The sequence below is a fragment of the Periophthalmus magnuspinnatus genome, chromosome 18, assembly GCF_009829125.3.
Source record: "Periophthalmus magnuspinnatus isolate fPerMag1 chromosome 18, fPerMag1.2.pri, whole genome shotgun sequence".
NCBI lineage: Eukaryota > Metazoa > Chordata > Actinopteri > Gobiiformes > Gobiidae > Periophthalmus > Periophthalmus magnuspinnatus.
In genome coordinates this window covers 6,265,742-6,289,487 of record NC_047143.1, presented here as the reverse complement: position 1 = coordinate 6,289,487, position 23,746 = coordinate 6,265,742, and the positions used below count along the sequence as shown (strand labels likewise).

The 23,746-nt window shown below is 37.1% G+C and overlaps 1 protein-coding gene across 1 annotated transcript in view; it reads left to right on the top strand.

Annotated features, from left to right (window-relative positions):
• The window catches only part of LOC117386278 (endophilin-A1-like), a 33,675-nt gene extending 13,117 nt beyond the window's left edge, over nt 1-20,558 (top strand). Inside the window, exons 2-9 of the mRNA XM_033983617.2 lie at nt 11,415-11,483; nt 12,033-12,105; nt 13,148-13,291; nt 14,567-14,700; nt 15,948-16,106; nt 17,382-17,485; nt 17,989-18,119; nt 20,362-20,558. Of these exons, the coding sequence (XP_033839508.1) occupies nt 11,415-11,483; nt 12,033-12,105; nt 13,148-13,291; nt 14,567-14,700; nt 15,948-16,106; nt 17,382-17,485; nt 17,989-18,119; nt 20,362-20,558 (1,011 nt within the window). The remainder of the gene's footprint in view (nt 1-11,414; nt 11,484-12,032; nt 12,106-13,147; nt 13,292-14,566; nt 14,701-15,947; nt 16,107-17,381; nt 17,486-17,988; nt 18,120-20,361) is intronic.
• The last annotated feature ends 3,188 nt before the right edge of the window (nt 20,559-23,746 follow it).

Genomic DNA, 23,746 nt, shown 5'->3' with positions numbered 1-23,746 from the left:
GCTGTCGTTGTGTTCTTGGGCAAGACACTTAACTCAAAGTCAAAGTATACACTCAAACTGAAATAAGTCTAAACTAGGACTAAACCTGATCTCTACTAGACTGAACTTTGACTAAACTAGGGCTAAACCAGGTCTATTATTAAGTCTAAACTGTTATAGGTTTCGATCAGGCAAATACATAATCAAGTTCTAACCAGGACTCAAAATGTAAGGGTGCCTGGATACACAGAATTAGGACTAAACTGTGACAAAACCCAGAGCTACACAGGACCGAACAAAGTAGTCTACAGATCCAAATCAGGACAAGTGAGAACCAGAGCTAAACCAGGACAAAACTAGGACAAAACCAGTTCTCAAGCAGGTCTAAACTGTCGGCTAGACTGGGTTTAATGCTGGTTTCATCTTTCCACTTCATTTAAAATCACATTGACAGTGATTGTGTGAGTGAGCAGAGCAGAGCCTGACAAAATGAAGAGCAGATTGAGTGAGAGACTGTGAGCGGTCGATTCTGTCTATTTTAATCATTCTATATCAGCCTTCAAATCTCTCGTTTCTATGTCTACGATGATTTATTTATGTTTTTTTAAATCACATAATGGTCTGCCTTTAATTTTATGCTGTTTACATGAATACATTTATAATTTATTAACAGACATTCGTATTAGGCTTTAACGTTCTACTTCTTACTAGTGATGTGACGTTTGTAAACAAGTCGACTCTTTTAAACGGTTCTTTAACATGAACGGCTGGAACCAGATCTCCATTTTTGGAAAGAGCCGAATCTCTTTCTTTCTAATTTGTATGCATTTTTATACTCATTAACGCAGAACCATCACAAGAATCATTGAGTGAGAGATTTGTGTAGATAAAATGAGTTCTCACATTGGCTTCTGTCATATAATTAAATATAAGAAGAGCCAAAAAGAGTCTTTTCAACGGCTCTTTGAAGTAAACCTATCCTTAAGATTCGGATCCCACAAAGGAGTTGAAAGTCCAATCGCTATTTTTTATGGATTAACTTTTCATGTACGACCCTAACTCAAATTTATTTATTCATTCGACTCCAAATCAATATTGATCTTTAGTAAACATGAAAAGAAGTTATAACCTATTCATAAATAAATTGCATTTCTGTGCTGTGCCAGCCCCACACTGCCAGCTCAGTCCTTTTTATCTTGCTCAAAGTCATCAGAGGTATAATACTCCCTACAATGACGCATAGCCAGACAGGACCGCACTAGACGAGAATGGACAACACTATCACAATGTCTTAAGGGTTCCCGTCTCCGAGTGTTGTTTGTTTTAGCCTCTATGTCTTCTCCTCTCATCGCGGTCTTTTAGTGAACTGGTTGGTTTTCATCATTGCGGTTCTCCGTGCTCTCACATGCAACTAAACTCCGCTCCCTAAACTCACTCTTGGATCTAAAATACACCGCTCCTCTTCACTGTTGTGCAGTTTGTGCTGTGTAAGCTCCGTGTGGAAACGAGAGGTGCAGTGGTAATATAAAAGAAAGTACTATGATTTAATGTTAAAATATTAGATCCTATAGTCTAAAGAATCTTTTTTTTTTTTTTAATTACAAGTATAAGACCACATAGACTAGTATACGCCCATGGACCACTATGGAACCCACCTGGACGACTGAGGGATTACACAGATATAAGGCCACATGGTAATATAAAAGAAAGTACTACCATTTAATGTTGAAAATGACATTCTGTTGGCTAAAGAATGGGCTTTTTGTATTATTATCATGGTATCAAGTCTATTCCATAGTAATTCGAGTTTGAAATTTTAGTATTGTGACAACACCACTATGCACACAATTTTTGGGAGGCTACATTATCAAAATCAGTACAACCTTTTCGTTACCTCTCCATTCTCCATTAAGTGTTCTTCTTTCTCAATCTTTATGGACGTCCTGTAAATCGACCTCTGAAATCGCGTAACCATGGGAAGCGTAAATCATGACACGTCACGTTATCATTAGCACATTAGCATATCCACCCTTTTCTTGCACTATTGTCTTTCTTTCCTGTTTTTTCGACTTGGATTTTTATCTTCAAACCAGGACGTATCGACGTGTGGCTCTCGAGGCTCACTGCTCATTGACACGTTATTGATCACGTATTGACTTGGCATTAGCCTGACTCTCTCAAGGCCTAAACGGAATGAAACTCACTTTGTTTACAGACAGACAGACAGGTTTCTCATTATTTTAAGCTAAATGATATCTGCGCTTCTACATGCCTGCACAAACTCACTGTGTTCTGTCCGTTACTGTTTTTGTGCACTTGAACCTTACATAGTGACAAGTTTTGATCCAAAATTTAACTGAACTCTTGATGTAATCTGTCAAAAATGCTACTACAAACATTACAAAAGTAGGCTAGATGAGCTACATAGGGGAATTTGTAGATTGTATAAATGACAGTTTAATTTGCAGATAAAGCCAAGTCAAATATAAGCCTGTAACATTGCTTTATTATGTACTTTAGTGGTTGAAAACTGCGTTCACCTCTGATGGATAGCTGCAGATCACACTAGCGAACAGTGGATTTTTTTTTCCTTATTTGTACCAAAATTACTATGCAACGCTGCCGAATCTTGTGAGTATCAGAGTAAGAAAATGAAGTACAGAGCATTGAGCGGGTGGCGGTGGTGGTGACGGTGAAAACATATGGCGTCTTGAAAAAAGTGACTAAAGATAACTCAAACATGCACAAATCACTCTAAATACAACTTCAGCAGATAACTGATATAATTAAAAGCTTACGTTAATTAATTTGGCTACTCCACAGAACACTCTTTGGCCTGTTTTTTAACCTGTCAGGATTAAAATTTGACTGACTTTTGAAATCAAGGTATTCTGAGACTCAAAATTGACATGGCTACATAAGTTAATGTTAAATGACCTGTTGCAAATTGGCAAATTGCTCTAAAACTCTATGCATCTGACCCAAACTGCACCTGCAGACAGATACAAAAACTACTGTTTATGCAGAAAAATATTTATATAAAGACAGCGTAAATGTGTGAATCCTAATTTTACCTATAGATACCAAAAAAAATCTTGAACTAACTCGCCAATTCTCCTTTCTGGTGTTGTCCTTATAAATCCGTATAATCTTCTTAATCCTTCAACCTTGTCTTTAAACATTCACCATTTAAGTCACCAATAATACCTGACTGAAACAAGACCTCCACCTTTATTCAGCATAATTCCTCTTTAATTTCTGTTTATATCTTCCTCTTAGAGTAGCTGTGATATGATTAGCACTTATTTTGCTGAAGTGGTTGTTTTGTCAGTGGATGCCTGCGTTGGGCATAACAATAGGAGCAGATGACAGGTAGATTTTGTATCACTTGGAGCAGAGCCAACCTCACCAATTTGAAGTGATGAAACTGAAAGCAACGCGCCGGCTGACAGGTGAGCACCGCCGAGGCTCCCAGAGGATTTAATCTCACAAATAAATAAGATGAATTTGGTATTTTTGTCTAACACGTTTTGGAAGAGGAGGTAGAAAATCTTGTTAGCGTTGTGGAGTTTGTCTATAATACTGAAAAATAAACTTTAACAGGCCTGTGTTACGCAATTTTGTGATCTATGCTGTAATGTTGTTTCTTCAGCAAAAACATGCACAGAGTTTTGTTTCATTCGCGCATGTTTAACACACAAACTCTGCATATTTAGGCTGACAGAAAACACTCTTTTCCACCTTGTGATGTCATGTGTTAATAATGGAAGTGCTCCAATTGTGTTTTTAAACTCCATACACCTTCACTAGAGTCATGTGGATATTTTCAGCTCTGGAATTTCCAATCTCTAATGAACAAAAGGTAAAAGGTAGCTGTTAACTTAAACTACCAGTGCACAACATCACAAGGTGAAACAGAGCATTTTGAGCTTTGGAGAGGGGCAGACTAATAATAAAGTGTAACTCAAACATGTGTGAATGAAACAAAACACAACCCCTTTATGTTTTTGAGGAGGTAACAGCATTATAACTTGGCTTAAAGCTTTCAATTTTGTGTAATATATGACCTTTAAAAACAATAGTTACACAGTGCCATTTTTAAACTATTTTCATTATGTTATATAAATATATTGGTCATTCAAAAAAGTGGTTGATTTGAAGATGCACTGTCACTTTTGTTGCTTTGCCTGGAATGTTTCACAGTGTGGCATTAAACTTGTATGTTTTTAATTTCTTTTATTTTTTATTACACGTTTTTATTGCTCAAAAATACCATGAAAAAGGCATGCACTCTTACAACTCTCTGAGCAATCTAGTGTTGTCACAATACTTAAATTTCCAACTTGATTTTGATACTAAAGAATAGACTCCATACTCGATTTTCAGTATTAAATAATAGTTTATATACTTTATTTTATATTCCCATGTGGCCTTATATCTGTGTAATCCCTCAGTCTTAGTGTCTTATACTTGTTCTGATACAGCTCAAGATCATTCTAAAGCTATTCAGGAAAGGTTCATTTCTGTCCTGTGAATGTGACTTTTTAATATCAATACCTGCTCAAATGAGTCTCTAGTTTTGATACTAGTTTTAGTATTGATTATCTGATTGTTGATACTTTTGACAACCCTTATACTTATGTCAAAGTTTAGTCTTATTCCAGTAGCAGTTATTATGTTAAAAACTGGCACGGCAGTCTTCAAATCCTCACATGCAACTCATCGTATGTTGCTGTCAGACGTTTGTAAAGAGATAAAAAAAAGTCCCAAAATGCCTTGTAAGCAAGTCCTGGCTCTGTCCCATCTCTACTCGTATCTGTAACGGATCCAACATGGCTGCCCGGTGCCAGGGAGCACTTTGGCTGCCTCTCAAACAGATAGACAAACCTGCACACGACTCCTGTTTCTGGCCCTGATAAGCTAATTCCCCACTGCACAAGATTAACGTCCTGTGTCGACGAGATGACCTGCTCCTCTTGCGACCTCCGAACTCTGACCTCTCCTCTGTCAGTCGCTGTGATTAGAATGTCTGTGGGCTGGGTGGTCCTTACTAACCCGCTGTGACTAAGCGAATATATGGACAGGAGTGAATGGGTAACACTTTTTAATAACTATATTTAATCAGCCTTAAAGGTCCTATATTAAAAAAAAATGATTCTTGTGAGATTTAAGCCATGTTATAATGTTGTTACCTCCTCAAAAACATGCTTGGAGTTGTGTTTTGTTTCATTCACACATGTTTGAGTAATCCTGCATTATTCGTCTGTCTACATCACCAAAGCTCAAAATGCTCTGTTCCACCTTGTGATGTCATGGAGTGATAGTTTTCAAGTTAACAACTACCTTTAAACTTCTATTCAGTAGAGATGGGAAATTCCAGGGCTGAAATTATCCAGATGATTCTAGTGAAGGTGTATGGAGTTTAAAAACACAGTGGAGCACTTCCTGTATTACCACATGATGACATCACAAGGTGGAACAGAGTGTTTTCAGTTTGAGTGAAGAACTCAACCTAAATATGCAGGGTTTGTGTGTTAAACGTGTGAATGAAACAAAATACAACTCTGGGTATATTTTTGATGAGGAAACAACATTAGAACAGATCAGAAAATAGCGTAATATGTGTCCTTTAAATTCAAGCTTAGTATCTTCTTAAAAGGTGCCTTATTATGACATTGCATGAAAAAGTCTGCATAAGTAAAATATTTAACTACACGTTTAAAAATGCACTTTAAGAGTAAAAAAGTACAATTATTTAACACAATTGTTTTTCGTTTGTTAAAGTATTAAATGTACTGATATTGATTTAAAAAAAAAAAAAAAGGAATTATACATATTTTTGTCAACAGTAGAAATATGAATCTATTTCTTAATTTTTCCTATGCATTTTGTGTATTATTTTTGTTTGCTCAAAGCCGAAGCTTGAACTAGAAAACTATAGTCAGGATGTTACCACAAACATGGTAAAAAATAACTTCTCTTTTTACTTTTCAGTTCTGTTTTTCAGTCCAGTCCGTTGAAAATGTAGTGGAGTAGAAAGTACAGATACGTCCTCTCAAATGTAGTAAAGTAAAAGTAAAAAGAATCCACTGTAAAATGTACTTAAGTAAAGTACAGATACCTAAAAATTCTACTTAAGCACAGTTCTTTACTACTTGTACTTCATTACCTTCCACCACTGCTAATAAAACATACTGGGTCTATTCTTTAAGGGTTGAATCACGAGCCAATTCTCAAGAGAGCTTCCGATACCACGTTGACAATAAAAACACTCTTTCTTCAGACAATAGAATGTGATTTTGAACGTCAAAGCATACTACTTTCTTTTATATTACCATGTGGCCTTATATCTGTGTAATCCCTCAGTCGTCCAGGTAGGCTCCACAAACATAAACACAGTTGTAGAAGATGGAGGTTGTGTCTATGATCTCTTGGAGGAGGGGAGCAGATGGGCCGGTGAATGCACGCTGCTACACCCTGGTTTTAGTGGCACTCTGGTCGAATGTGGGCGGGTGGGTGGTGGGTGGAAATGGGCTTCTGTCTCCCATGGGTGCTGTTGTTCCACGCAGCCAAATGGTTAAGATTTTATGAATTTGCAGAGGAAGGCGACGGTATTTAGCGGAGAATGTGTGAGCGGTGCTTTTATGAGAGCTAAGAGAGGAGCAGTTAAAGTAGCACTATGATCTACTGTGTTTATAGAGCGCATATTCAGTTTTTAACTTTTTATCGGAGTATAAATATTTGAATGAGCTTTTTAGACATTTAATTTTAATTTGTTTATTGTCATACCTCGGGTGTTTTGCACTTATGAATGATCGGTGCTCTTAGTGGATGGATGTGAGTGTGAAATGTTGTAAAGCGCATCACTTATGGCTCCTAAACAGCAACTGTTTAAAGGACCTATTCTGCAAAATCAACTTTTTTTATGTCAGCTCATTTATCCTCTTGATTTACCCTGCCAGTAAACGCCCACTGCTCTGTACTTACTTCATTCACATATTTTATTTTCTCATTCGGTGACACGCATAGGATTCGACGCCGGCATGTACTCATTTTGGCACAAATATCTGTGTAATCCCTCAGTCGTCCAGGTATGATCCATAGTAAAAGAAAAATTCAAAACTGTCAACAGAACAAAAAGTTGTAGGGGTGAGTTGTTGCGAAAGACCATCCATCTGAAGGGGAATGGGGGCCTTGGTCATCATCTATCTCCTATTCATAACTCCATCCTTAGACCGATGTGTAAACAAAATTGGGTTAGACAGTATGCTAGGTGTGAGAGCAGCCATTAGGGGCCTGAATGATTATGCAAAATATGACTCAGGGACAGTTCACGCTTAGTGTAGCTCATTAGACCTAGCCAACAGACAGAAACTGTAAACAATAGGTATAGTTTCAGTGTAGTTAGCTTCTCCCTTCAGACAGATATAAGGTGTCCACCAGTAATCAGACCAGAACTGAAGAAGCGACTTGGATGAACAGCAAAACGTCTTCACTCCTACAACATTTATCCAGTTGACAGATTTGAATTTTTCTTTTACTCTGGTACAGAAGAAAAAAAAACATAAAAATTTGCTTGCCTGATCCAGTTCTGTCAGTGTCCGTAGATTTGCCCAGAACTATTTTCCATGTTAAAAGTACAGATTTTAGAACAATCCTAATGATATTCCTGAATTTTTGTGACAAATCTTTCTATCCAAAACCATCTGGGGTTGGGTCTGGTTTCATAAATAGATCAGAAAATACAGCCATGCGTAGGTGTGCGGATTTGGCCGTTTTTTCATATGCTCTTGTACGAGATGGATCGCTGAATCCTGGCAACCCTGGCAACATCTGCAGGTATCCGTAGATTTACGGTGACGTCAGCTCATTCGGCACCGCAATTTTCTAACATGGAAGACAGCTGACTTTCTTTTATTAAGTCGTTTTAGATGAATATTGCGATTTAAAATGTCCAAATGAACGCTATGTTATGATCCATGGGTGTCATAGATTATAATTAACAGAGACAAGCACCATATGTTTTCTTAAACCTGTTGCACCAATGAACTGAGTAAATGAAAACCAGCTTAAGCCTGGACTGCTGCATAGTGACTGGTCTAGATTCTTAATATCATCAAGTTGCAGAGGGAGGAGAGATGGAGAAAGAGAGAGAGGTGGGTGGAGAGAGAGAGAGAAGAGATAAAGGGAGGAAAGAGATAGTAGGTGAGAGAGAAAAGGAGCAGACAATTAAGTGAGATAGGATGAAGACAAACGCAGAGGTATGGGGGAAGAGAGCACAAGGGAGGGCAAAAGAATGGGGGCAAGAGGGAGGAATGACAGACAATTAAGATGGAGAGAGACAAATAGAGATAAAGAGAGATAGAGTTGGTATATGAGAGGAGGGACTGGGGTTTGCCTGCTTCGTGACTCACTCGTTCGCCAACGCCCCAGGTCAGGTCCTGAGTTCTGATGATCAAATGTGAAGTGAAGATCAGGATTGGTTACATTTATAAACACAAGAAAAATGAATATATTAGCATGCATCCTTATATCTGTGTAAACCCTGACTTGTTCCATAGCGGTCCATGGACGTATAGTCTATGTGGTCTTATACTCGTTCTGATACAGCTCAAGATCATTCAAGAAAAGGTTAATTTCTACATCCATAAATCCCATGGGATATAGGATGCAGCTATACTAAATCTTATATCTACCAAAAACAATCCAGGCATGTTTTGAAATGTGATGTTCGTCTGTGCAGAGCTTGTTCCAACTTATGATGAGAGTAGATCCGACAGAGGCAAAAACCACAGAGCCTCAGCTTCACAAAGAGCCCCCGCCATTTGTCTGTGCTCCAAAGGGTTCAGACACAAATCACTTTGAACCGGGGGGTCATTTTAGTCTGCCGTTTTAGGAAAAATGGGCCTGAACTGTTAAAAAAAGTTCATTTGACAGCGTAGCCCTACTCTGAGGTACACACACTTCTCCAAAAACACATTTCACTACATTATTGTTGTAGTAAATCACTTCTGTGTCACATCGTAAACATCGTTATGTCCCAGCTCACCGGAGACAATTAGTATCATTCCAGCTCCTCCTTCAGGCAGAGCGCAAATGTACCTCGATAATGAGACTGGGTTTGTTCGGCTCATTTCATTAAAGGAACTGACCTCATGTTTGTGACTTCTGAGAGATACAGAGCCCTGGTGCAGCTAGCAACATGTACACACTCTGTGCCACTTTATACAAATGAGGACACTATGAGTTACTTAACCCTAAATCTTAGCTTAAACCATAGACTGTAAATATAAATGGACATAGCTAACCTGCTAGCCTCCGTGTTCTAAATAGCAAGTGATCATGGGTGCGCTTCCGGCTCCATCAACTCTGGCTCCAATTAATTTCTATTGAAAAACTGTAGCCCCTCTCTCTGTAACTGCTACTGTTACACTCATTATTTTGCCCTTAAAATGTTCATATTAATCCACGCTACATGATCCAAGTGTTTTATCTAGGTATTTATCCTCCTGAGACCTGGTGTCCTCATCTGTGGACAACACATTTTGGGTTGTTTAGGCCACAGTGCAAATTTTTTGAAGAACAGCAACAAGAACATGTTCAATTTTGAATATTTCTAGGAGTTTAGAATATTTATTTTTATTTTGTATTTATTTTTATTTGATTTGATTTTTTTAAAATTATTATTATTTATTTTATTAGATTTAAAAAAAATATTTTTTTTTATTTTTTTATTTTATTTATTTATTTTTATTTGATTTTACATTTTTGTGTTTTTATTAGTTTTATTATTTTTTATCAGTTTTATTATTATTATTTTTTGTATTTTAATTTATTTATCTTATTTTATTTATTTTTATTTGATTTTATATTTTTGTGTTTTTATTAGTTTTATTATTTTTTATTTAATTTTTTTTATTGTATTTTAATTTATTTATCTTATTTTATTTATTTATTTATTTTTATTTTATATTTTTGTATTTTTACTTGTTTTATTATTATTTTTTTATTGTTTTGTCATTTTGCTTTTTACAATATATGTGTTCAACCACTTAATAGTTTTTGCAAATAAAGTCCTGCAAGAGCTCGGGTCTCAGGAGGTTAATGTGTAAAGCAAGATATGAACATTAATAACAGACCAATGAGGTACCTTCTTCCCCCAAGGTCGCTCCCGCTAGCTTTAGCAACAGGTTTGACGGTGTTGCTAAGCGCCCGCTCCCTGCTAAATCAGTGGTTTAGCAAGAAACTGGAAGGGGCATTGCCTTCAACAGCGTCGGATTGGCTCATTGGTTGCTATGATACTCGCAGTAAAAATTCCAAATATGGAAATCAGCTTCAAAATTTGTAACTGCCTTGATGAGCTTCATTTGACTGGAGCTGAACACTATGGGTGACGTCACGCTCCCTTAGTTCCACTTCTACAGTTTATCGCGTAAACACTACAAAGCTTTCACTTGTAGTACTTAACCAGCCTTTTTAAAACTGAAAATGTTCCACCAACAGTTGATTTATGAGAGGAACATAACTTTTGCTGTATCTGTCAAATCTATGAAAATACAAAATGCATTCTTTTCTTTGTAGTCATTTCTCTCTCTTGTCTTGTCTTGAATCTTGTTTTGGGGCCATGCACTTGTCGTCTCAATGATTACTACAATCCCGAGGTTCCTGTTTGGCCTTAAACCCAAATGTTACTTTGTTCTTTTGTGGAAAATAATAATCCAATTCAAAGAGTGAAAGGGAAATGACGAGAGCCGAGAGGGATTCGATTTGGATTTTTCTCTCAAGTTTTGTCTTTGATTTGAATGTAGAGCAAGTGTGTTGAGATTTCCGTAAAAAAAAAATCAGTTTAAAACCACGATATGTACATTTTCTGGAGTAGAGGGTGTGCCATCTGGTTGTCCCTCCATGTTGATGATCGTTCTTTGAAATGTTCCACAGTATGCCATTAAACTTATCAATCTTGCATTTATCTAATTGTTGGTGTTGTTATTGCTAAAATAATACACTGAAAATTATGTATTCTGACTGTGAGTGGGGTCGCCTCTCCACAGATCTAACCTGTAACTTGGCTTTTCTTCATGGCAAAAGATAATACCACAGACAAGTATACACCCGTGGACAACTATGGAATCTATGGAGGGATTACACAGATGTAAAACTATATGGTAAAAGAATGTACTGTGATATAATGTTGAAAATCACATTCTATTGTCTAAATAAAGAGTGTTTTTCATTATCATTGTGGTATCAGAATTGGTATTGAGCAGTGACTTGATTTTTTTTAGTATCGAAATCAAGTTTTAAATTTTAGTATCATGACAACACTAGTTTTAGCTTTACGAATGTGGACACAAATAATGTTTTTAAGACTTTTGCTCTTGATGTAATTTCAGTGCCTAATATTAAACAGTTTTTTTGTCTTTTTTGTGTTGTAGAAAGTCAGCGAGAAGGTCGGAGGTGCGGAAGGAACAAAACTCGATGATGACTTCAAAGAAATGGAAAAGGTGAATTGCTGTTTTTCAAATTCAAATGGCCCCTATTTCTCTATTTTCTGATCTATGTTAGAACTTTTCCTCATACAAAAAACATACCTGGAGTTGTATTTTGTTTCACTCACACATTTAACACACAAATCCTGCATATTTAGGCTGAGTTTTTCTCTCAAACTGAAAACACTCTGTTCCATGTTGTGATGTCATGTGGTAATACAGGAAGTATACACCTTCACTAGAATCATTTGGATAATTTCAGTCCTGGAATTGCTAATCTGTACTGAACTAAAGGTAAAAGGAGCTGTTAACTTGAAAATGACCACTACATTGTATCACAGACCATTTTGAGCTTTGGAGATGCAGACAGACTAATAATAAAGCAATACTCAAACATCTGTGAATGAAACAAAACACAGCACCAGGTATGTTTTCGATGAGGAAACAACATTCTAACATGGCTTAAAACTCATAAGAGTCAATTTTGTGTAATATAGAACCTTTGCGTGATGTAACCAAAATCTCCTGTACTTATGTTGATGTATTTTGCCTGATGTTTTACAGAAAGTGGACATCACCAGCAGAGCAGTGTTGGACATCATGACCAAAACTACAGAGTACTTACAACCCAATCCAGGTAAACTGTAAATACTGTATATTGTAAGAAGTGACATTTGAATCAACTAGGATTTTTGGTAGCATTTTTTAAGTAATACAGTGGCAAGTATTGTGATATCAATCATATGCTGATACCAATAAGTTTTGTGTTAAAATTCTTTGAGAGGTTATTATTAAAGAGGGGGTATTTTACTTCTATGGGGTATTAACTGCACTCTCATACAGTCTCAGTCTCGCCTGCCTTTGCTCCCTGTGTTAAGTCACTCCCCCTTCAGAGCGCCATCACATTACAATCATCGTGCATCCAGCTAATAAAACTACTGCACATCACATCAGGTGTGTAAAGTTGCTGTGCACAGTTTTGTATCAGGTTTTTGTCTGTTTATGGAAAATTGCCATGTGGGAGCATGGGTGATGTAGGCTGGTGGGCTAAACATTGCACAGAATCTTACAGCTAACTGTAAAGAGGGTTCAAGTAGGGCCAACTCAAACATGTATCGATGACATATAAAATCTCTTCAGGCATGTTTTGATGAAGGAATAGCACTATAACATGGTGGAAAGTTAAAAAAATCGATTTTGCATAATACCCCCTCTTTAACTTCACTCCACTCCTGCTCCAACTGATACAAAAATTAAATATACATCCAGATAAATTAACAAAAAAAAATGACTAAATGATTCAAAAGTGATTACATTTAAAGTATCTTCTTCTTTGTATGAGAAACCTCAGTCAGTGTCAATATCAGTGTTTTGGTATTGATCTGTCCATCACTTTTCTAGGAGCAAGATTGCATTATGAACTGCTAAACTGAATCCCACTCACTCAGAACAGTTTGTGGAGAGTCTTTGTGATTTGCTGAATACAACCATTTAAATTCTGATTTGAATTTGTTTGCGATACAGTGTGCCGCATTTGACTGAAACCTATGTATACTAATCCTCCCTTTAATCATTCCACTTTATTAACTGGAGATGGCGGACAAATCATTATTACCGTCAAAAAACATTAATTTTGCTTTTGTGTTCTATAAATTAAAACCAGTCTGTGTCTCTCCCAGCCTCCAGAGCCAAGCTGAGCATGATCAACACCATGTCAAAGATCCGTGGGCAGGAGAAGGGCCCTGGATACCCACAGGCTGAGAGCGTTCTGGGGGACGCCATGCTCAAGTTCGGCCGCGAGCTCGGAGAGGAGTCATGCTTCGGTCAGTTTCTCTATTTTTATTTGGTAAATTTAGCATGCTTTATCACAGTATTCTGCCCTCAGCGGTCAAGTAATGGAATAAATGTATTTACTCACATAAACTAGGATTTTAAAAAAAGTTATAGAAGGCAACTTTCTGGAGGTGGAGCGGCAACTGGATGATTCCATGCAAACAGGAAGTAAAAACATACTTTGGAACATAGATACTCAGGCAAAGGAACATCAATTCCATGGAAACAAGCAGGATGAGGCCCTCCAGCAGGCCAAATAAGGGTCAGGTTTGTGGAGATGCAAGTCCACTCAGAGTAAGGTACATACTGAGGCTTTAGTTATTCCAGTAATTGTAATATATAATTTATTTTGTACAATTTGCTTCTTTTTGGTATACAAGCAAACCACAAACATACTTACAAAAGATTTTCAAAGATTTTGTATTTATAAATAACAGTATTATCCCACTTAACTTTTTATTTGTACTTTGAAGTGATGTGATTACTTGAGTAAAATTATGGGCCATTCTTAGTTCCCACTGTGAGTGTGCATTGAGATAAATAGGGCTATAGGTTCTGCCTACTTCAGCATTAACTACTCATGTCTGTAGTTCTCCTTGTTCTTTCCTAGTGAGTGTTTAGATGGATGTGTGGCCTTAAGCAGTGAAGTTACACCTCAGGACACACATAAAGTACCTCCCTGTCGATGGTCCACAGACTGTAGTGATTAAATGACCTTGTGCTCCTGTCTCTGTTCTGTAAAGTGAAGATGTGTGCTGCTCCCTCAAGCCTCACTTGCCTGGATAAATAGATGGGACTTGGAAAACACAGGGTCCCTCACGATTCGATACTATACCCAATACATGGCTCACTATTTACTTCAGAAATATATCGCACTTCACAATGTGTTATCGTGACAGGCCTAATTGCACATGATGTTCTCACATATTTCACTATTTTTAGAGGGCTTCTTTGTGATGAAATGCACCCATTTTAATCAACAAAACAGTGAATATGCCAAGGGTCCTTTCTATAAACAGGCAACAAAAAGCTGACGATATCTAGAGTCAGCATATCAATACTGTATCACCAACTGTAGTATTTTTAGCAAGCCCCTAACAGATAGATGGAGAAAAGGTGGTTTGGAACAGATGAGTTTTTGTGTTTGGTGCTGTCTGGGTCATTTAAAAATAGCATAAATAAGATATGATATAATATCCATAAATAAATACTTACATGAATACTTTTCTGAATGACTTTGTGTTGCTCTGTGCTTGTCCTGTCAGGCCTGGCCCTCCTGGATGCGGGCGAGTCCATGAAGGAGCTGGGGGAGGTGAAAGACGCTCTGGATATGGAGGTCAAACAGAACTTTATCGACCCACTGCAAAACCTGCACGACAAAGACCTCAAAGAGATACAGGTGAGAGGAACACCTTGCAACAAATCATAATACCAGATATGTGGAGCAATGAGCAGCTTTGTAATTGGGCCTATCCACATGAAACAAAAAAAGATATTACTCATAAACCAGGTGAACACATCTGTAATCTGACTGTTAAAGTGCCTATGACAGGTTGGAATACTCATTTGACTAAAACACAATTAAGATCACTATATTTCACTATATTATATAAGATACAATAAGACAAAACTCCTCTAATGTACACAGAAGGTATTATTTGACATGTAAAATGACAAGAAAATACTTTTATTGTGTTGAAATAATGTTTAAAGTATCAGGGAAATGTGTTTCTCATGTGTAAATTGTGCCGTGTGTAAATTGGATAGAATTCTGTAATGTCTTCCTATCATTTTCAACATATTTTTCAAGGTTTTTTTTGCAATTGCTTCCTGATTGGTGTAAAGTTATAGTAAATTTTGAAGGGGATACTTTTTACTTTTACTCCACTACATTTGAAAGCCGGTATTTGTACTTTCTACTTCAGTACATTTTTGAACTGGACCGAAAAGTAAAAGTATTTTTTATAATTTTTTAAGACCTGCTGAAATGGCTGAGGGGTTTATAACACGTTCATAATTTGAGCAAACAAAAATATACAAAGAGAAAACGTTTGATTCAGTTGTTTCTGTTGAACAAATTTGTATCAAAATCACATTTGAAGCCTTATTATATCTCAAAATCTGCATGAAATATTTAGTTTATTCTTTAAGTACATTTTTAAACAGGTACTTTAATAGTTTTACTTAAGCAGAGATTTTCATGTAATACTTTTACTACAGTATTTTTTTGCCCTGGTACCTGTACTTTTACTTAAGTAACAAAATCAAGTAGTTTTTTCACTACTGCTTTGTCATATGCACAACAGCAAATTCTATCACAGAAGTACAACTTGTCCTCCAGCTCAATTTTAAATTATAGGAATTCATTGTACAATGTTGTGAAGTGATGTGAACACAACCTATTTGGTAATACTTTTCTCCTGTCAGCATTTCAGTTTTATGCAGTTAAAAACCTGGAACAGTCTCGCAAAATGGTTCTGTTTAGCTGTGCATATGACTGTGACTCTTTTAATTTTAATTTTATGATGACTATTTATACTTTGGTTTGTATTGTGATTTTAATGTCTTTCTTATTCTGTAAAGCACTTTGAAGTACTTTGTGTACAAATTGTGCAATACAAATAAACTTGCCTTGTTGATCCATAGCACCACTTGAAGAAGATGGAGGGGCGGCGTCTGGACTTCGACTATAAGAAAAAGCGTCAGGGGAAAGTCCAGGACGAGGAGATCAAACAGGCTCTGGAGAAGTTTGACGAGAGCAAAGAAATCGCAGAGCAGAGCATGTTCAACCTGCTGGAGAGCGACGTGAGTGACCACATTTACATTTTAAATCATTCACAGTCAGTTTATTTGAGATTTGTAGTAAAAAAAACAAAAAAAACAAAAAACAACTCACTGGAAAACGAGTGCTATAAGATCAAGTTCATTGTCAATTTTTTAACAAAAGACAAATACACTTTTTGTTATTTCTCAGTTCTACGATAAGATTTGAGTTGTGCAGGTTTGAATAAATAACTTTTATGACTCCTAATAGATATAAACAAATTTGTATTTATTATTGCAGTTCATTTTTTTTATAATATTGTACATTTAGAATATTTTTAATAAAGGAGCTAAACTTTGGAACTCTTTACATCAGCACAACCAACAACAACAACATTTTAAATCCTGATTTTGTGTTTCTGTGGACTGAATGTTGTAGTTTTAATATTATCATTTATCATCTATCTATCATCTAGGCCTGTCATGACAATTACAATATCGAGTTATCTTTATATACGAAAGCTGAAACTATATATTGTGGGGTTCAATATTTATCGTGTGCCATTTCTTGGCAAAAATAGAGAGAGTTTTGTAATTTTGAAAAGATTTGAGCTGAAGAGAGTTGAAAAGGTAACTTCTATGGCTAAATATGGGTTCATTCTGCTGTTTATTTGTTGACGCTCAGGCCTTTTAATGATGCTGTCTATTTAAAAAGGGTTCCCTGGGATTATCTTGCTTTATTTTAATCTTAATCAGAGGAATAAAGTAGTTTCAATAGGATCATTTATCACAATATTTCTCTGTAGTGTTATATATCGTGCTTCAAAAATGTGTTATCGTGACAGTTCTATATCTAACATATTAACACAATGTAAACAATACTGGACTCAGGAGTCTTCTGTAGTCTTAAGAGTGGCTTGATACTACCACTTAAGACCTGGTTCAGAACTTGTTTAGATCTGTCGTAGGCCTAAGAACAGTTTCATCCTGGATTCTGTGTAATCCTAATTTAGATGTGGGCGATTCAGCTATGTGGTAACTATAGCAGCAACAAAAGAAATGTAAAATACGTTTCTGAAACTTTATAAACTGCTAAGGTATTAAAACATTTTGGTGAATTTGAGCTGCATACCGCACAGCTGGTTAGCCTCCATTTTGCTTTTCAACTTTTAATATCTGTCTATGAAAATATCTACCTGATATAGATGTGCTTTAGTCCTCAAGTATTTGGTATAAATTATTATTATTATTATGAATACCACAATGTAGTTTTATCTGTAACGCTTGAGTTTTGTTTGTATTATAAATGTGTTTCAGATTGAGCAGGTGAGCCAGCTGGCAGCTCTGGTCCAGGCTCAGTTGGAGTACCACAGTCGCGCCTCAGAAATCCTCCAACAGCTCTCCAGCAAAATGGAGGACAGGTCTGTACTCACCATACTGCGGAACATTGCTCTTACTCTACAAGTGCAGCCAAATTACCCAACACCAAACACACTTCTGTTGCTCAGATACACACCGATTATCAAAATATGAGAGATTAAAAGAGTGATTTTTACGGTCTTCAAAATGTGAAAAACTGAACTACTTCATTTTAAACACTTTGCAGAGGTCCAAAGTTATTCCATACTTTCCTAACACATTTTTAGCATTACAATAATTCCACTCTGTCCTCTTAAAGTTGTGAAACGTTCTTATAAAATGCACTGTGAATAATTAGGACGCTAATAACTACTAGCGTGCTTACAGGGCTCTTTCTCATTCTTGACCAGTAAAATGTGAATATCTGGTTTTCAGGTGACATCATAACATTCTATAAAAATTATGATTAAATTATGATTTTTGTTGTAATACAGTGAGTTCTTGGGTCTAGTCACTAAAAGAAATGATTACAGCCATTTTAATTACGTTTCAATTTGTTTTGCAGGATAAAGGAAGTGTCCAGTAAACCGAGGAAAGAGTACACACCCAAACCCCGCATGACCCTGGAGCTGCTACCCGTGAGCGAGAGCCACAACGGGGGCATCCACTCAGCCAAGTCCCCGGGAAGATCACCAGGTGGGTCTTTACAGGGGGTGTTTTATGCAAATTTGACTTTTTGGAGCTTTGTACCATGTTATACTGTTGTTCCCTCATCAAAAACATGCTGGAAGAGGAGCCAAAGATTACATTTAGAACTGTTGTACGATTAAAAATGCGACTGATATGAAGGCTGTCTGATATTTGGAGTCTTGGTGCAGAGTGAGCCCTCCTGTCACTGCATCTGTGATCAACAGTAAACACAAGTGCTCCTCAGAAGAGCTCCGCTGTGAACAGCAAAAGCTGCTTCACATAAAGCTAAAGTTTGTGACTTTATCTGTCTGCAGTCCTAATGTTGTCCTCGTGCCCTTTCTATCATCAGTTCCATTTCATTTTGTGTCCATAATAATCCCATTGTGCCGGTTTGGTTAGTTGATAAAGTTAGTCACTAGTATTCTCAGAACTCCCACTCTACATGGAGCCGGGGAGCGGGCTGAACCACTTTCAAAAATGGGGACAGTGGCGCTAGCTTTGATTGACAGCTCGGAGCTGTGACAGAGCGGAGGAGACGCGTGTCTCACATGTTTGGAGCTGCTCTGCTGGCAGCAGTGGTCAGAGCAGCTTTGTAGTCATTCAGAAATAGGAAGAAGGAGTGAGAGTGACTATCATGTCATTCCTTTAGACTTGCAAATTTCATTGACTTCTCAAAATATGTAACAAATCCCGTTCCATGTCACTTCAATTATTAATTCCATATTTTACATAACAATTGGCCCTCTGCTAACCTGTACAACTATGGAGACATTATCACACGGAGCTGGAGCCTGTGATTCGCTCAGACTGATGTGTGCATCATCACACAGTGTGTTTGGGTGTTGCCATACAATTTAAATTCCTTACGTTGTGTAGTGTGACATCCAACAATCTAAAATATTATTATGAGACAAAAAAATCATGCAGTGGACACCTGGCTTTATATGTCATCCATGTATGTTTGAGTAATCTAGCAATCTCTCCTGGGCCCTATTTGAACCCTCCTTAAGGTTAGTAGTACTATTCTGTCTGACGACAATTCTCTATAAAGATACAAAAGCATGATACAAAACAATACACTACAAACCTGATGTGATGTGCAGTACTTTCATCAGCGGGATGCACACCGTTTGTATCATAAACGAAAGTTTTTTTTAAATAAATATTTAATACATTCTTTTCAGTGAATATAGCATTTTCAAAACAATAAAAGGGAACATGCTGATCTAAATGTGTTATGTGTTGTGTGCAATGAAAACCCCATAGAAGTAAATGCAGTACGGTAGTTTTATTTGATAAACACATGCTGATTGTGTTGTGATAGTGCTGTGAAGGGACAGAATTCTCCTGGTGTGTCCTGGTCTTATTAAAGTGATATTTCAGTAGCGGTTGGTCGGCCTGTGTCCATGTGAGCAGGAGACATGATTGGAGCAGAGGCAGTGAGTCATGAGTTTAATATTGGACTCATTCAGACACAGTTCTCTTAAATGATCCTGTGTCATCTGAACATGGTCGACTCTCAATGACACAAAAATAGCCCAAAACACAGGGACAGTTTCCATGACGACGATTGAAAACAGAAGCAATTTTCAATCAAAGAACATGTGCATTCAGAGATAGTTTTATTAAACCTATTTATTTCTGTTTTTCAATAAACCGCACTATATTTAGATCAACAAATAACAACGCAGAAGTGTGTTGAGCACATAATTATGAAAAGGTCTTTCACAAATCTATAACACAATGTGCTGTCTGTGTCTAATTATAATGTGATTGAGAGAATCCAGAAGGGCGCTTTTAGTATGCTAGATGTTGTTAATATTACCACAATGAGAAAAGAAAATGAATTGAGAGTTGTGAAAAGCACCTATAAACTCATCGCAGTGAATAATTGGGATTTTAGGAAAGCATTAGGTATGTGAGGAATAACTTGGTTTAAAGGGTCTATTTTTATTTTTTTTTTAGTCTATATTATAATCTTGTTTCCTCATCACAAACGTACAGTACTGTTCGTACACAGTACTGTGTTTTTAAACTTTTTTTTTTGTGTTATTAAACTTTATACACCTTCTCTACAATTATTTTAATGATTTCAGCTCTGGATTTGCCTAACTTTAAAGTGTCAGCTTTTAACACAGCACTATAACATGGCTAAAATCTCACAGTTTTACATAATCTAAGACCTTTAAAATAAACTAGCCGAACATTACATTACTACTATTTTAATTTTCCTTGTGTTTTTCCATAGCCCCTATGGACCAGCCGTGTTGCCGAGCGCTGTACGACTTCGAGCCGGAGAATGAAGGCGAGCTGGGCTTTAAGGAAGGCGACATCATCACCTTGACCAACCAAATCGATGAGAACTGGTACGAGGGAATGATCCACGGCCAATCGGGCTTCTTCCCAATCAACTACGTGGATATCCTGGTTCCCCTGCCTCACTAAACCACAACTACTTTTGCAAACTACAACTACCATGCCCTCTCTCTATCTCTCTCTACTTCTACTGTGCTCTCGTGCGATTCTGCTTAGACACAAAATGGCCGACATCGATTCATGGGACCCAAAATGGAGGAGGTTAGAGTTGTTTAAAAGTGGATTATTTCAAAGACAAGAGGAGGATGTTACAGCGGACAGCTTTGGGAGAGAGGCGATAAGTTTGGGGACATTCCCAAATGGCACGGTGGGGTTGTACGTGCATGTATGTGTCAGTCTGTGTGTGTTTTCAAATGTTTTAGTTCAAATTAAGATGAAGCCAGCACAAATTCCTGCCTGACAACCTTTAGGTGATGTTGTCCTCTTTCTAACTTTCTTCTGAGCAGCAGCTTAGAGCTACGGTAACAAGGGAGAATCTACCATTTGAATGAGAGGTTACTAGAGCAAAGCCAGTCTAATCTATCTGTAAAACACGAACACACATACATGAACAACAGTACATAAATGAAATCATAACTTAATGGCTGCTGTCCATAGCTGTCGTTTTCATGCTTTTTCGCTACAAATACAAAGAAAACGACTAAACACCCCTAACCCTCACCTGGCCCCACCCCCTCATCTGGCCACTCCCCTCCTCACCTGGCCACTCCCCTCACCTGGCCTTTGTTCACACTAACCTACGCACTTTGGTCTTCTTCTGACAGAACAAAGCTGGCACATAGATACAGTCACACAGCAGTAACATAGATAGCATCTAGTGGTCATATGTGAGAATGCAACAGAGCCGAGTCCAATTTAATTAGAGATACTAGCTTTAGCAGTGCACTGTGTAACTTTTCTGGTTGGATATCTGCCACCTGCTTGTCTCGAAGAAGATGTCATCCGTATGCTTAGATTGTTTCACAGTAGGGAATTAAACTGATATCTGGATGTTTTGTTTTTTTTTAAATCGCAGGTGTTTTTATTGCCTTGAAAAACATAAATTCTTAGCAGGGTTGCCTCTACACAGATCTGACCCGTTAACTTGGCCTTGTGGCATCAAATATGTGTCTCAGTGATGATTGATCAGATTCCATACTGTGCATTATTCTACAGGTAAAGTGATTACATTTCTATGGAAACAAGTAGGTAGCCGGTAGCGGGTCCTCCACCTGAAAAGTTCCATAGTGCGTCATTATGCAGTTTGAAAGTCATTCTAAAACATCTGAAAGAGTATATGCAAGGGGAATGAATGAACTATAATCTATAAACATCAAAATCTCATCTTTTATCCACAAGTAGCTGGATGTGTTGTACTACGATAGCTGTCTTTTCTTGTTGCCTTTTTGTGCTTTTTGTTAGGCCCTGGAGTTCTCAATCTCCCTAAAACGTCCTCTTCTCGCTCTTCCGTAAAAACAAAAACAGCACACCACAGAGCAACAGTCGGGTTTATTTGATATTTTTGTAAAGTCTCCAGCGATCCGTGACAATTTCTGCTTGAACGGAGACATCTAGATCAAAAGCAGTGACACCATTTCATAAGTGCATTTCAGGTCGAACTTTGTAGAGCTCAAAATGAATTTATTTTCATATTTACTCGTATGTCATTTTTCTGGTGGTGGTAGTGGTGATCCGCCTCCGATTCGTCTCCATGGAGATGTTATTGCTTTGCCTGGAATGTCCCACAGTATGGCATTAAACCCATTTATCTTGTATTTATCCAGTTACAGGTGTTTTCATAGCTAAAATGTGCATTCTTAAAGTGTGACTAAACCACTTAATACCTAAATATCCATCTTCCTGCAGACATTTCATCTGGTTGGTTATTTTCTGAACGCAATGGCTACCGTAGGCCGTAACTCACGCCAAAACAAGAGCGAAACAACAGCGGTCTCGACTCGTTCGTCTCCAAAACGGACCAGTAACTGACCAATAGAACCTTCACATCGACTTGTCGGCATAGCAACCAAGAGTCGCATACAAACGCCACACATAAACACTTAAAAGTACAACAAAAGTTATCAACTCTGAACTAAACACGAACTATCAGATCATTGCACTGTCTTTAAATAAAACTCCAATTAGCATAGTTTCAGTTTTGGATTAGCTTATCCTTTATTTTCCTTTCAAATCTAAGGCAATTCTGAAAACCCACTTCCCCAATTAGGCCTATATATCTACAATATGATACAGCTGCAAGATTAAATGCAATCTGGAACGCAAATTTAACCTAGAACGCAATTTAAATGGACGCAGTTAGCAAATCACAAAGGCGGCCATTTTGATTTTCTCCACAAACAACAAAAATGTCCCGAATAAACTGCTAACTCTGTAGTTTAGTTGTGTACAAACATGTTATGAAATGTGATTCTCGTAGGCAGATTTCAGTCTTTCAGTCAGTTTAAAATGTGAAGTTTGAACAAAATCATATTATTAAAACATAAATCGCAAATGTAACCGTAATGTTTGTTAGAAAAATCACAATTACATATTTTCCCTAAATTGTGCAACCCATACAATATGACCAATGTTGTTGCTCGAGCTAAATGATGTTAGCAGTGTAATAGTTAGCGGGTGGTACTAGCTTCAAAGTGTCAAAGTTTACATTCGTTCGGCAGGAATCTGTGCTAGCGTGCGTAATGCTAAATGTTGCTAATTGGTGCATTAATTCAGTGTTGATGAACTAAAGTGAACTAGTTTGTGAAATATCAGCAGTATAAAACTATGATACTACCACAACTCTCTCCATCTGTTTGTGACTTTTACTTAATCAGTATCTTTTCTTAATATTTTTTACATGTCCATATATTCTGAAGAGGATTAAATGCAGTTTTTTGTAAACATTTTGTTTGAAAATGCAAGACATGCTTTATTCATAGGTGGTTGTTGTGAGCACACAGGTGGTTAGGAGAAGTGCACAGAATTGCTACTACTTATACTACTACTTGTACTGCTACTTGTACTACTACTTGTACTACTACTTGTACTACTACTTCTACTGCTACTATTTGTACTACTACTACTACGACTATTACTACTACTACTATTACTTCTACTATTACTTTTACTATTACTTCTACTACTACTACTATTTGTACTACTACTACTACTTATGCTACTGCTTGTTACTACTACTACTTGTACTAATACTACTTCTACTTGTGCTACTACTTGTACTACTACCGGTACTTGCATTACTACTAATACTTTTGTCACTT